At 34.9% G+C, this 14,802-nt stretch overlaps 3 protein-coding genes across 3 annotated transcripts; all 3 read left to right on the plus strand.

Moving 5' to 3' along the window:
• Positions 1 to 6,306: 6,306 nt before the first annotated feature.
• Positions 6,307 to 6,951, plus strand: EV154DRAFT_485321 (uncharacterized protein; the record flags this gene model as incomplete). Its single annotated transcript, XM_051598748.1, has 1 exon — positions 6,307 to 6,951. The coding sequence occupies one exon, from the start codon at positions 6,307 to 6,309 to the stop codon at positions 6,949 to 6,951; it is 645 nt and encodes a 214-aa protein (XP_051453631.1).
• A 548-nt stretch (positions 6,952 to 7,499) lies between these two features.
• On the plus strand, positions 7,500 to 9,249 carry EV154DRAFT_567822 (uncharacterized protein; the record flags this gene model as incomplete). Its single annotated transcript, XM_051606042.1, has 2 exons — positions 7,500 to 7,715; positions 7,789 to 9,249. The coding sequence occupies 2 exons, from the start codon at positions 7,500 to 7,502 to the stop codon at positions 9,247 to 9,249; spliced, it is 1,677 nt and encodes a 558-aa protein (XP_051453632.1).
• A 4,313-nt stretch (positions 9,250 to 13,562) lies between these two features.
• On the plus strand, positions 13,563 to 14,213 carry EV154DRAFT_567825 (uncharacterized protein; the record flags this gene model as incomplete). The annotated part of the gene is made up of 1 exon (XM_051606043.1): positions 13,563 to 14,213. The coding sequence occupies one exon, from the start codon at positions 13,563 to 13,565 to the stop codon at positions 14,211 to 14,213; it is 651 nt and encodes a 216-aa protein (XP_051453633.1).
• Positions 14,214 to 14,802: the final 589 nt, after the last annotated feature.

A 14,802-nucleotide genomic window follows, 5' to 3' on the forward strand; every position in this document is an offset into this window, starting at 1 on the left:
CGTTGTCCCGTATCAGTGGATCGGGAGCATGAGTGTTCTAATAAATCTTTAGTATTACGAGACACTTATTTATCAGATCATGCAACGGTTACTGTAAAAGATACATACTTGTTTGTCAAGTGTAATTGGCAATAGAACATTGTTGAGGATATTATAGATATAATAATAAAGTTAATTGTCACATCACCTTAGGGATGGATAATAAATATAAAAGTTAATCATGAATCACGCATTACCCCACTTGTTCTCATCCTACCGTTGGAGTCTGTACACAGGGCACATCACTGTGGCGAGTAAATATTTATTCTGCAAAAGCAATACAATCGAATGGGCCTGGACTATAGAATATTAATAGATCCTGAGCACAAATATTACTCTTGTCATTTGATGTTATAACTGTTGATCCCTCTGACTAATATTTATATACTCAGTGTCGTATTTGACGCCTAATTCCACGAATATAATTACTCTTATCTTGTCACTCAATTATAATACATATAACCTATGTATTATAAGTACCATATTGCGAATACATTTCTATTGGTACGACACAGTACCAGCTCCCTCATATGTCAAACTGAGATCAGATTTCATAATCGTTCCTGGATTGGTCGAGTAGCTGCCGAATCTTCTAGTTTCTCATAAATTTATTTTAGTAATCCAATCAAGGACCCTGTCATTGAATGGATAAACTATAATGCTCTAGAAGTGCCGGATATGGGTCAACTAGCTCCTTGTATATAACAATAAGCTATGTTTCATATGTAACTGATTTCTAAATCTAATTCTACCATTTCCCAGTTTGCGGGTAAATAGTCAATTCGATCTGCGCAGGAAAAATCTTGAAGTAATAATTGAATATAAAAAGGACCTCTATTTTTATCATGACAAACTCTCCAACTTATAATAAAGGATTATAGAGTCTCATTTCTTTACTTGCTTTATTTTCCCAATTACTTTTCCCTTTTTATTTCTCAATTATCACACTCAGTATGGAAGGGCTAAATTTGAAGACATGTTGATTATTTACTATCACCAGATTATCACATCATGATCCAATAAGGCGCTTACTATTCTCCCTAGAACTATCCCAGTTCTTTATATAAATATCCATAGTTTTTTCTCATAGACAAGAAATACATTTTGGAATACAATTTAATACGTTTTTAATTATAATTTTTCGTCCATAATAAAGTGGTATCCAAGTACTAACAGTACCACTTTTGGTTTATTTTAATTTTGTTCTTCATGCAAAACAAACATAATAGTTGATCATTTATTTATTATCTTTGTAATGAATAAATTACGATCCCAAACATAAATGTCTTATCGATATTTGTATATTTGGTTGTAGAAGCTAAGTATCCATTAATTCATACACTATTTCTTTATACTCTTTATAAGCAGTATAATTATATCAATATATAAGTAAATGAACCATTTATATTAATAGCTGTTCTATTCTCTCTCTGGGTAGCTAATCCATTGAGAGAACTATTAATATTAAGTTTCTCTTTCTTATAATTCTTGATTTGATCTGAGAAGACTCTCTTCTCGATCGGTGATATCGTAACTCAGTGGTATAGCATTCTGTTTCCAACTGTCATTCGTATATCGTATTTAGGCCAATCATGCAATTTTAATATAGAAGTATGTACTCGTAGTAGGATAAGTTGTATAACAGTATACATGCGTATGCTGGTATGCAACATCAAAGGTTGTTTTAATTTCATAGTTTATTTATTTAAACGATTTGCTTAATTATTCTTAAGTGAATCATACTCAAATACGGCACCTGACTTCATTTCTATTATGTCAATTAAGACCATGAGCAGAGAAAGCAAAATTGATATTATATTAAAACTCTTCTTCTTATTGCTACAGTAAATCTTTACTAGGCATACCAGTCATTCATCTGGAATTTTTGAAAAACACATTCTCCCTAAATCAAGCTTTTTGGTGCCATGTCTGGTATCTATAGTAGGATCATCCCTTATATACGCATTGGTATTCTCTTATCACGGACATTAGACTGTATTTCCTTAGCTAAGCCACATTTTAGGATATTTAAAAAAGGAAATAGATTTAGCGATTTCATTGGTTCCCGCTAGTCCGATTCTGAGCTATAAATACTTACTTTTCTTGCGCAATTTTTAGAATCCCCCTCTTCTTTCTCAGGTATACCCGATATTCATATTATGTTTGGCACTCACTTGGTCTTTTTTTTTTCTTTACGTAGGTCTAAAATAATGCTACCTACAATTGCTTTTTCGATTACCCCACGAAAGTAATTTGCATATGCATTTATATTAAAAGTGAAGTCTAGCGGATAGTCGTGATTTCACAATTTGCGGCTATCTTTAAAAGCTTCACGACAAACAACCTTAAAATAAATAAAAAATCTTTTTATATAAAAAATACTTAAATAAAGTCTTAAAATTGAATTTATTATGTTGAAAGGGAAAAGAATAATGGAGAAGGACCAGGGTTGAACACATCGTTTGGTGTTTTTGAGATGCCCTTAAAAACCATCATGAGTTTGGAAACCAAATGCCATAACCAGACGCGTCATCTCCTAGTGCTTAACCTTTTTCTTTATTCTAACCAAAAATAGAGATTAGCTTCATGCCGAATTGAAAGACAAAAAACGCGTATAGCTTTTGTCCATCTCATGACCATCTTTTTTTTTTTTTTTTTTTTTTTTACTCTTTCATAATTACTACTTGCACCTGTAGGCAAATGAAGATTCTAGAATTCACCTCCTATCAGCAGGATAAATCTACCCACGTCTACAACTTTGCTCAGAAAGTATAGCCATGCATTTTTCAAAATCAAAAACTTATGAATAAAAGGTATCTCAAACTCTACCAAAATTAACAGAAACAGCAATATATAGATGTCTTTTGTAAAAAAAAAAAAAAAAAAAAAAAAAAAAAAAAAAAAAAAAAAAAAAATTAATTGCGTTAATAAGTGGTATTTGAGCTACAAGCTCTTTTTACTGCCCGACATCTATCGGACATACTTTTTACAAGCTTATGACACAGGTCACTTCCCAACAACTTCAATTCCTGATGAAGTGCAATTTTCAATTAATTAAGATTCTGAAGCTGGGCTCTTCTTTTAGCAATCCTCTGTTCCAGGAGCCGCCAAATGTTCTCAATAAAATTCAAATCTGGACCTTGAGCGGGCCATCGTTCAAAGTCTGCGATCCCAGTCTTCTCTTTCCACCACCTCGTATATCCTTCCTGTTTGGCATGGGGCACCGTCTTCTTGAAAAATATAATCATTGTCATGTTCCTCTATCAATGTTTCAAGCCAAGAGACATACTTTTGACGTCAACAATTGACATGTTTCTCTTGATCGACAGACCCTTTAAGTGACATCAAATGGCCCAATCCAACTGCCCAAAAACATCCCCATAACATAACTGATCCCTTGCCAAATGTGAATGATGGTAAAAACAATCTATCTACATACCTTTCTCTCTTCTTTCTGAAAACTCTCGCACCACTGTTGTTACGCCTGAGTACAAAAAGCGACTCATCGGACCAGATTACCTTCTTCCAGTCATCTAATGTCCATTTCGTCTTGTCATTGACCCATTCTCTTCGCGGTTTTTTTATTTCTAAGACTTGAAAAACGGTTTTGCGAAGTGCATTCCTCAAAGTCTTCAGGCTGATGGGATCGGCAGCCTTCCCAAGATTTTGCAGATGAAGACTCAAAGGTCTAAAGGAGTCCCTTTGAACTAAAAGCGCAAGTGATGCTCAGCTCTTACTGTCAGCTTTACTGGTCTTTCTGAACGAAGTTGGACAGTTCGTGATCCCTTCAGTTCTGTTGTGATCGAGCTTTATATATTCATGTATGCTTGATCTACACAGCATATTTTTATCCATTACGATAATTTTATAAACACTTCTTTTAATGTTGCATATTAAATATTCACAATTGACTTAACAAACTAGCACGATATTCATCAAGCTAAATACAAGTACAAAAGTATACATTTATTATACAACTATTCTAGAAAGACATTATTAATATATTGTACAAAGACGATAAATTTTTGAATGTACTTTGATGACTTTTAAATGTACGCGTCAAGTGGCACTACAGACCTATTACAGAAACGTGTACCACCCTTTCTTCTAGTATATGATTCTTATTGGATTACTTACTTTCAAGATATGGCGTGTCAGTCATAAACTTGCCTGTCATCTAGCCCTGTCTAAGAAGGAGGTCGAATTCAATATGTATATAAAGGACCCCTAAATTTTATGTTAATAAAAGTTCAGTTAATTTTTGCAATCTGGTTAATCTTACTTTGTCGTGAGCGAGGCTATATACTTAATATATGACTCTATCTACACTTCTTAAATCTTCCATTTGATAATCCTAAATATAATTCTTATTGATACTGTTATATTAAATACTGATCATTTACTTTATGTACAGGCTTGATCTCATATCATCCTTCATACAAGTATAAGACATACATTTAAATAATAACATTGATATGAACACATATGAAAGTTACATCAGCCACATTGAGGTGCCACAGCTATCTGAATTAAGAACTACATTTTCCCCTGAATATTGTGCTGCAAGACATACACAGTTTAAGAATGAATGTTATTGTTATTGTTATTGACATCTCATTATGGCCTTTCTATATGGGATCATTACATCCGAGTATTATCTGGATGAATCTACCCACTACTGTCATCAGCCCATCTGTGATCAATGTCTGAAATAATGTGTATATAAAGACCCCCTTTTATTTGTTTAATAAAGCCTTAGTTAATTTTTGCAAGTTTGATAATTTTTCTTGTTTTTATTTTTATAAATCTACACCGATTTCCACATACTTGTCATTTTTCCAAAATTATCACCGATTTATCACACTACCTATTTTTTACCAGATTCAATCTCCCAGATGTTTTGATATAAAAAACGTCCTCCCTTTTGCGATGACCTTCTTGTGATGTTTTGAGATAATAAAATTAGATAAAAACAGAAGAAAAAGAATTAAAGAAATGAGTCTCTGTTAATCCTTTATTAAAGTTATGGAGAGAAGGTCATCGCAAAAGGGAGGACGCTTTTTATATCAAAACATCTGGGAGATTGAATCTGGTAAAGAATAGGTAGTGGCTTGTTTCTATCTTCTGAAACATGGCAATTAGAATTATATGGTCTCAAGTCAATCAATATTTTATCTTATTGATTGGCCCGAATTATTAAGTGAAAATTTCTCATTTACTGATACTTCAGTAACAGATTAAAGAGAGTCATAACAAGCAATAATAAATAATTCCAAATATATAATCTGTAACAAGATTATACTGGTAATATGAGAGTACCACTCGAATATTATAATTTAACCATATTGAAGGTCATTTTATACGATCTTTATTGGAGGAAATACGACACTTCTCTCCATAACTTTAATAAAGGATTAACAGAGACTCATTTCTTTAATTCTTTTTTCTTTTGTTTTTTATCTAATTTTATTATCTCAAAACATCACAAGGCTCTGTTAGTTATGTCAGTAAGTGGCATGGTAAATTGCTTAATAAAGTTTGAAAGAAGAGTTGAACAAAGAAAGACTAGGTTTATTTATATTTCTGGCTTAAAATGGAAGTGTTCAATAATTTCTGCGCGGAGTTGTAATATTATGACATCACTGTGGGAAAAAATATATGAATATATTAGAAATTATTGTATTTTGGTTTGAAAATATTGGAATTTTGAAAATTCCAATAATTGTTGTATTCGAGGAGTATATACACCACAGTATTGGTGTACTCCGACGATTGAAGTAATTTATCATCTTTCATATTTTGACATATGTCAGCTGCTCATCTAAAATTCACGTAGCACTATGGGGAATTTCCCTGTTATGGACTGTTATTTTTATTATCCTTGATGCACCTTGCGGGATATTGACAGCTTGGATGATTTATAATGAAATCTACCCACGATGGTAGTTTTCCCGTTTACAGTTATGGTTATGTTCAATGTGTATAAAAGAACTCTTTATTTTTATATTTAATAAAAACAAGTTATTTTGCAATCCGGTTAATAATTAGTCTTATAGATTATTTTCTTTGTTGTATTTTTCATTTTTTTTAACCCTTTGTTGAAACTTAATTATTATTTTAAAAATAATGTCCAATTTACTTTCTACTGGTACTTCTGCTGGTGTTTCCTCTGGTGCCTTTGGTGATGTTCCGGACTCCCGTAGTGACTATAATGCTAAGGTCAGCCCTGAGCAAGTTTTTATTGGTCCTCAATAACAAGTCTCTGATATGGAAGATATTCAATCTTCATTTGATGATGTGGTATCAATCGATCATTCCGAACGTTCTATTGTCAACACCCCTATCATTTCCAGACCGGATGTATCTCCTACTGTCCCTGTAGTTGCCAATGATTTGGATCTGAAAACAAGTATCGACCTTGACAAAGCGGAAGTCCACTCTTTAAGCCTATATGTTGCAGCAGACCCGGAAAGTGATTTGTCTGTCAATAACAAACACATTCGTTTAAACAAGAGAATTGGTGACATTGTGTTATTAAAGAAGGCGGCGAAGGCTTTACAAGTAGAACTACAAGAACTGACCAAAGCTGATGAACCTACTATGAAGATAGAAGGTCTTAAAAAATCTCATGTTGTACCAAGAAATCTACCCGCTTTTTGTTGGAAAGGACATAACAATATCCCTGGTGTTCATGTTCTTGAAGATATTAATACATGTATTAGAAATTTTATGGATGTCATGAATTGTCATGGACTAGACTTGAACTCTAATTATCTGCGTGTTATCCCTGCTTGCTTATCTGGTACTACTAGAACTTGGTTTGAAGAATATCTTTCTGACTTTCGGTGCAAAGGACTTGGTGATCCTACTTGGAATAATTTTGCGGTTGCATTCAAGAACGCTACGGTTTAAATGCCCAGGAAGAACGTGTTTGGGATGGAGATAAAATGTAAATTAAGGTAACAAAAGAAAATTCTGTTAGAACTTTGTATATCTTTTATTTCGAGAAAATTTAGATTCGGGAATTCTACTAGCAAAAACTACAGGTATTTATACTAAATGATTAGATGGCTTTCGGATAATATATGTGACGCGTTAGAGGAATATGATATAATGTTATACGTAATGTCTGTTTAAATAAATATGTTATGAAGTAATTCCTGCCTTACAAAGTAAAGACAAAAGTACGTGAGGATCTAAATTCATCTCCGCAGGTGACATTACGTAAATGCCAAAGAGAAAGTTTAGTGCGTGTAATATTCAGTAACCGAATATTCCGCCTATGGGATTGTACTATAATTTTATGGTATTATAATATTTTACTCGTCACAAGGCAAATCACCTTGTGCACAGACACCAACAGTTCTGATGATAACAAATGGGGCGAAGTGTGAGCCATGAATATTTATACATGATCATCCATTATTATGTAAAATGTGATGATTCTTTTATTATAATCTATGACATCCTCAACAGAACGAAATAATTGTGCCAGGGAACTTAATGCTATTGTAATGGGGCGTAATGAGTCTTTAGAAAACTTTATTGATAGGTTTAACAGCCTTCGTCGTAGAGCGGTAGATCAAGTATTACCCGAGTCTTTACTAGCCGAGAACTTTTTATGTGCTTTACCTGACGTGTTATCAAGCCAAGTTTCTATCGCTCACTTTACCCGAGTACAAGCAATTGAATTTAGACATTCTTGCTGGATTAGCGCGAAAATTATCGAATTGTTTTTTTAAAGACAAGAAATCTGTACCATTTTTGGAATCTGCTCCCCGTGCCCCTAAACGTCCTGTTACAAGTATCAACCAAGATGATGAATTCCATCAATCTTCTAGATTGTCTAGACATGCCAGCGTTACTGAAGCCATTATTCCATCGTATCCTACGCATACGCGTCCTGTTGTTCCTATTCGACAAGCGAAGGCAAGAATTGATAAATACTGTACGTTCCGTCGGGCTCATACCCACAAGACTTCAGAGTGTAGAGCTGCCAATGCTAATAACAATACTTTACCTGATCATGCACCTACTGATAAAGAGTGCTATACTTGTGGAGTCTTTGGTTGGTCTCGTAGTCATATATGTAACACATCAAGAAGAAACGATACTACCGGTGATGAATCACCTCGCGACTATCATCTGGGCGCCATGAATTTCGGTCCTGGTCGAGCCAATAATAACTATATTGCAGATGCTGTTGCCACCGCTGAGTATGCTACTTCTTTGGGTACATCCCAATCTTGGGAAAACAATGCTAATATTATGAGAACAAGTAGTGTGTCCGAGCCATCTTTATCTACTGATACAGATACAGCAGATGATGCTGCACGAGAGATTGCCCGCCGTGCCCAACAATGTAAGTTTCACACTGAATTTAGTCTGCCTCCAGATAACAAATCTAACATGATTATTATTCCTGTTATTATTCAAAACATTAGAACATACGCCATCATTGACACTGGTGCTACCTTCAGTATGATTTTTCCCTCCTTCGCTTCTTTCTTGGGTGACTCCGTTTCTATCCATCCTTCTTTGGGAACAGTACAATTGGGACATGTTGATAATGTTTGTAATAGACAAGGAAATGTTTTAATAAATTTATTTTACAATAACAAAACTTTTGCTCATACATTTGAAATTTTTGATTTCTATAAAACTGATAATAACAAGCATATTCCAGCCTTAATCGGTGTGGATTTATTTCATCAATTACGAATTGGGTTAACAGGTTTAGCTTTATCACATTTTGATTTACAAAATAATAATCCCTTTCCTCCTTCGCCTGCTGATCCTATTTCTAAACCTAACAGTAGTCCTTACGGAGCTAAAGTTGAACGGGATAGCATGATGAAAGTTCTTAATCCGTTGCTGATGACTAATTCTAAAATCGACATGAAAAGTACATACTGTAATTTACCAGGAGCAGTTATAAATTTAAATACAAAACCTGGTTGTATTTCATTCAAAAAACAATATCCATTACCATTTGCTTATGAAGCTGCTGTTCGAAAGCAAATTAGTACCAGGTTGAATGAAGGTGTTATTGACGTTTCCACGTCTCACACAGGTTTTAATGCTCCATTACTTGTTGTGGGTCGTAAAAATTCTGATGGAATTTTTACATTTGATAAAATCCGATTAGTCACTGATGTTCGCAATCTTAGAGTGCATCAGGACTTCAATATGCCAAAAAAAAAATTTTAAGCAGAGAGAAACGTTAAAACTGGACCACCACACTTTCCTCATAATTAAAGTCCAATATTTCTGGACAGACATCATTTTAATCATGATTAAAATGAGAATATGAAGTTTTTATTCTAAAAAAAAAAGTGTGTCCGGGATTTTTACAACTGGATTTTAGGTGTGGGGGGGGGGGAATAATTGTCACAAGGAGGTTCAAAATTTTAAATTTTTCTTTTCCGACCAATAGTATTGTCCCGCGTATAGTATTTGCCGCCTTCGGACCATGAAATGCTTACTGCCTGTACTCTCAATTTGAGTACCCGCATGCGTAGTAACGCAGCCTATTAAATCAAAGTCTGAGGACATTTACTGTCAACCCTGTAAGACACAAAAAGGATAAAACAAACTTTATGTACTAAGTAGAAACGCTTCATATTTAAAAGATATAATTTAGAGTATTTTGAAAATAGATCCAACTAGTTCTTTATTTTAATTTATGTATTTGAGGGGTCGTATTCGTTAGATAAAGTACACAGTGCCACAACCCGTTATATCAGAGTCTGAGATCAAATATGATCAACACTGTAAGGCACAAAAAGGATAAAACAAACTTTATGTACTAAGTAGAAACACTTCATATTCAAAAGATATAGTTAAGACTATTTTGAAAATAGATCCAACTAGCTGTTTATTTTAATTTATGTATTTGAAGGGTCGTATTCGTTAGATAAAGTACACAGTGCCACAACCCGTTATATCAGAGTCTGAGATCAAATATGATCAACACTGTAAGGCACAAAAAGAATAAAACAAACTTTATGTACTAAGTACAAACACTTCATATTCAAAAGATATAGTTTAGAGTATTTGGAAAATAGATCCAACTAGCTGTTTAATTTAATTTATGTATTTGAAAGGTCATATTCATTAGATAAAGTACTCAGTGCCATAACCTGCTAAATTTAAACTGAGATCAAATATGGTGAAGTGTAAAACACAAAAAAGATGTATGAAATCGGATATGCATTAAGTAAGAACGTCTACAACCTGGAAACTTTGTTTACTTCAGTAATATTAGATATAACGTTCTTTAAAACTAAAAACGCATCAAAAGGGTTACTGTTTTTGAGCGTATTACTTCACGGGAGCTTTAAAAATGACAAATAGAATTGTGAATTTAAAACTAAGTTTGGGTTTATTTTTGTACCTTGTAATTATTCTTTTAAAATTACTTTTATAAATTTACATATCTATATCAATATTCATTATGGCTAAATCAAGAAAAAGAATCACCATTGGAAGAAAAGCTAAATTCATTCAAATGGAAAAAATTGCTGCTGCTGAGTACATTGCTAATGAAGCAATTGCCAAAGAGGCTGAAATCGCTGACATGCCTCGACCAGAAGAAGTTTACGCAGAAGCTTTCCCCATTTCCTGGAGCAACGCAACCGAAAAAACCGCGGAACAGAAGTTTAAGCGTAAACTTCTCCCTACAAGAGAGACGCTCAGTAGAAAGAGATCTGCTGCAGCCAAGGCAGCTGTAGGCTGTCATTCGATTAATGATTTTTTCCCCGTGGTTCAACAGGTTCCTACACCACCTCAAGTAGAGAAGAAGGAGAAACCCAGAAGACCCGACGAAGCAAGTTTGGTAAAGATTCGCGAGTCTTTGCCCCTTTTGGAATCGAAAATCCGTATCTCTGGTAACACCACCAGCGACCAACACCACAACGGTGTTAAACAATTTCTGAAGTACGTGGTTGTAAAGCATGTTATGTTGCAGCTATTAGACGGTAAAACTTTTGTGGAAGCAACGAAGCTTGCGGTAAACATGCACTGGATCCAAGCTTCGAAATCCTATCGTCATCGTGCTGACAGAAAGTGGTTTGAAGCCTGGTTAAACACTGGTGTTATTCCATGTCATCAGCAAGGAAAACATGCGAAGAGAAAATCAATTCTCAGCGGTCCTGATGTGAAGGAAAGATGCATCACCTGGCTCAGGATTCAAGACCCTGTCCGTAGAAGTATCCCTGCTCTTCGTCAGCATATACGACAAGAAGTGCTCCCTGAGTTACTTGAGTTGGAGAATGATGTCGAGGCCGGTGCCGATGTCATTTCCTCTCAGCCAGAGCATCCATTGTCGAACGTTGCTCTGGCAACCTACCTGAATGTCGTGATCGAGGCTATATACTTAATATATGACTCTATCTACACTTCTTAAATCTTCCATTTGATAATTCTAAATATAATTCTTATTGATACTGTTATATTAAATACTGATCATTTACTTTATGTACAGGCTTGATCTCATATCATCCTTCATACAAGTATAAGACATACATTTAAATAATAACATTGATATGAACACATATGAAGGTTACATCAGCCACATTGAGGTGCCACAGCTATGTGAATTAAGAACTACATTTTCCCCTGAATATTGTGCTACAAGACATACACAGTTTAAGAATGAATGTTATTGTTATTGTTATTGACATCTCATTATGGCCTTTCTATATGGGATCATTACATCCGAGTATTATCTGGATGAATCTACCCACGACCGTCATCAGCCCATCTGTGATCAATGTCTGAAATAATGTGTATATAAAGACCCCCTTTTATTTGTTTAATAAAGCCTTAGTTAATTTTTGCAAGTTTGATAATTTTCTTGTTTTTATTTTATAAATCTACACCGATTTCCACACTGAAGGCTTGGGGTTTTGATTATAAAACAGGTAAATACAATATGTAAAAACTTAGCATATATACTAATGCTTTAGCTTGATTATATTTTTGGGCATATGTGTGTAGGAAAGGATCGAACATACTTTGATGGCCATGAGCGGGATGATGTTGTCAGATATCGAATTAAGTGGGCCCAACAAATGATGGAATGGCATAAGCGTATGGAAACCTATCCCTTGGATAATGAGAATGCTGATCCAGTTCAACCTAGCCTAAAGGATAATGAAAAAAAGATGGTTTTAGTTACTCACGACGAATCAATCTTTTATTCAAATGATTGTAAAGTCACTCGTTGGTGTGAGAAGAACGAAACCATGATTCTTCCTAAAGGTCAAGGAAGATCTATTATGATCAGTTCATTCGTGTGTCCCTGCCACGGAACAATGAGAGGTACCATCAATGGTGTCAATTTGATATCAAGAGTCATCTTCTTCCCTGGCAACAGTAACGGCGATGGTTATTGGACAAACAGAGATCTGACGTGTCAATTATATGATGTAATTCATCTTTTCAATGAATTACATCCTAATTGTGTTGGTATCTTTGCCTTTGACCAGAGCTCGAACCATAAAGCCTTTGCGGACGATGCTCTTGTTGCCTCGAGGATGACTTCCGGGACTAGCAAAGTAAAGTCTTCTACCCTGTATAGGTTTCGGGATACCACTTATGTAGATAGAAACGGCATCGTCAAGCCTCAAAGTATGTATACCATGGAATCTACGAACGTGGATGCCGCCATGAAGGAGATAAACAGACAGCGTGCCAAAGGACAGGCGTTTGATACCAATGCACTCGTCGAAAAGTACCAACACGCACAAGTAAATTTAATTATATAACATAAATATATAAAGAACTGACATCTTTATTATCATTAACTCTGTAGAAACGTGAGAAGTTCAAGTGAACTCTTCGTTTGTTGAGAGAACGTGGCCTGCTCGGCAGAAATGAGCCTTTGAGAAGGGTTTGTGTGAGAGGTACTCCACACGACCCTCAGGCTAAACCTGGCAGCTGTGCCGAATACTTGTTGTCACAACAACCTGATTTCAAGGCCCAGAAGAATATGCTGGAGACCCAAACATCCAAGGCTGGTCACCTTTTCACCCTATACCCTAAGTACCATTGTGAGTGCAATTGGATTGAAAGACATTGGGGTGCAGCTAAACGATTTGCACGAATAGAATGTGATTACTCGTTTGACACTCTGAAGTCAAGAATCGAAGAGTTTCTTGACCATGATGAGGCTGTTTTCGGTCCTAAAATCAATAGACGATATTATAATCGTTCTTATAGATATATTGACGCTTACAGCAAGGGTAACGATGTCATGGAAGCTGAAGATATTATCAGTAAGTTTTCCAAAGAATATCGATCCCACAGACGTGCTGTTTAGTTGCTCCTTGATGACTTTCAATCTAAAAAAAAAAAAAAAAAAAAAAAATACAAAAACAATTTAGACTCCCACCAAATAAAATATATTTCCCTGAAAAATTTTCTTAAAAAAAAAAAATTTCTCCCCACATTAAAAAAATCTGGCTATAAAAAAATTCCCTTTTATATTACTTGTACTAGTCGGAGATGAATGCTCAAAAATGTCACAGATTACGTTTTGGCACATTACAATGAAGATGCACTCTATGACTAAACAAAACCGGACCAAAGTGGAGACCATTAAAGGCCGTAGCTACAAAGCTGGACGTTGTGGCGCCAACACAAGATACTACGAGAAGAAGAAGGCTGACAAGACTTTGTTAAATCAAGAATCAGTATTAACAGCTACGCAAATCCGCAACAAGAAGTACTATCAAAAGAAGATGGTGGATGAAGCAGTCGTAACCACGCGTGTTAAAATACTCAGAACACTTTTTGTTGATTTTGAGGAGGAGCTTGCGAAGTTACCAGGTGGCAAACCTCAAATGATCAGGGATGCTCGCAAGTATCAGATGACCAATTATTATGATAATATGGCAGAACTGTACAGCTTTGTCAGAAGCGACACAAATTTTCCTGACACTTATTACAGTCGCCACGCAATCCTTACAATTGTTTTGGATTTTCTTCACCTCGTTTTTCCTTCGAACATCAAGAAGAATTATAATCAAGATCAAGTCATGACAATGTTTCTCGGCCTTGATAAGGATGATTTACCTGAGGACATGGTCTTAGGTGAAGTAGACGACAGTTTTGAGGATAAAATAAAAGCTTTCTTATTTCAAAAGAAAAACGAGGGGAACAGCATGTAGATTTTTAATGATTAAAGCAACCATAGAGCTTCTGCACCGGTGTTTTGAAGCCAATGACTACGTATATTCAAGCGTTAGATCAAACGCCATCTATTTTCTAAGTCTTTTGGATGAGCCTTTGGTCCCAAAGTAAACTTTGTTGTATACACAAATATCCCGAAGTGTATACAAGCACTATTCTGTGAGTTACTTTAGCGAAGAAACTCGAAATAGCTATTTTGTGTCACCTCACGTACACGCGGTTTACACGCAACATCTGCATTAACAAAGGATAAAAACAACTTATAAATAATACCACAGCTTACAATGCACGCATGGTCCACACATGCTTACTGCAATATGTTCACATTATAAATCATTCTCTCAGCCTGCTCTATTAATTGACAAGTACCGAAAGACTTTGTCAATTCCTATATAAACCATCCTCTTATTCAATAATAAAACGATATTCAATTTACCCAGTCTCACAATTACCTTTTTCTTTATCTTATAAACTGTCTATCTTGTTTGATAGAACAAACTTAAATGTCCAATAAAAACTATACATATGCTATTTTTTGGGTTTTTTTTTTTTTTTTTTTTTTTTTTT

Source organism: Mucor mucedo (genome assembly GCF_025094135.1).
Source record: "Mucor mucedo strain NRRL 3635 chromosome Unknown EV154scaffold_112, whole genome shotgun sequence".
NCBI classification, from domain to species: domain Eukaryota; kingdom Fungi; phylum Mucoromycota; class Mucoromycetes; order Mucorales; family Mucoraceae; genus Mucor; species Mucor mucedo.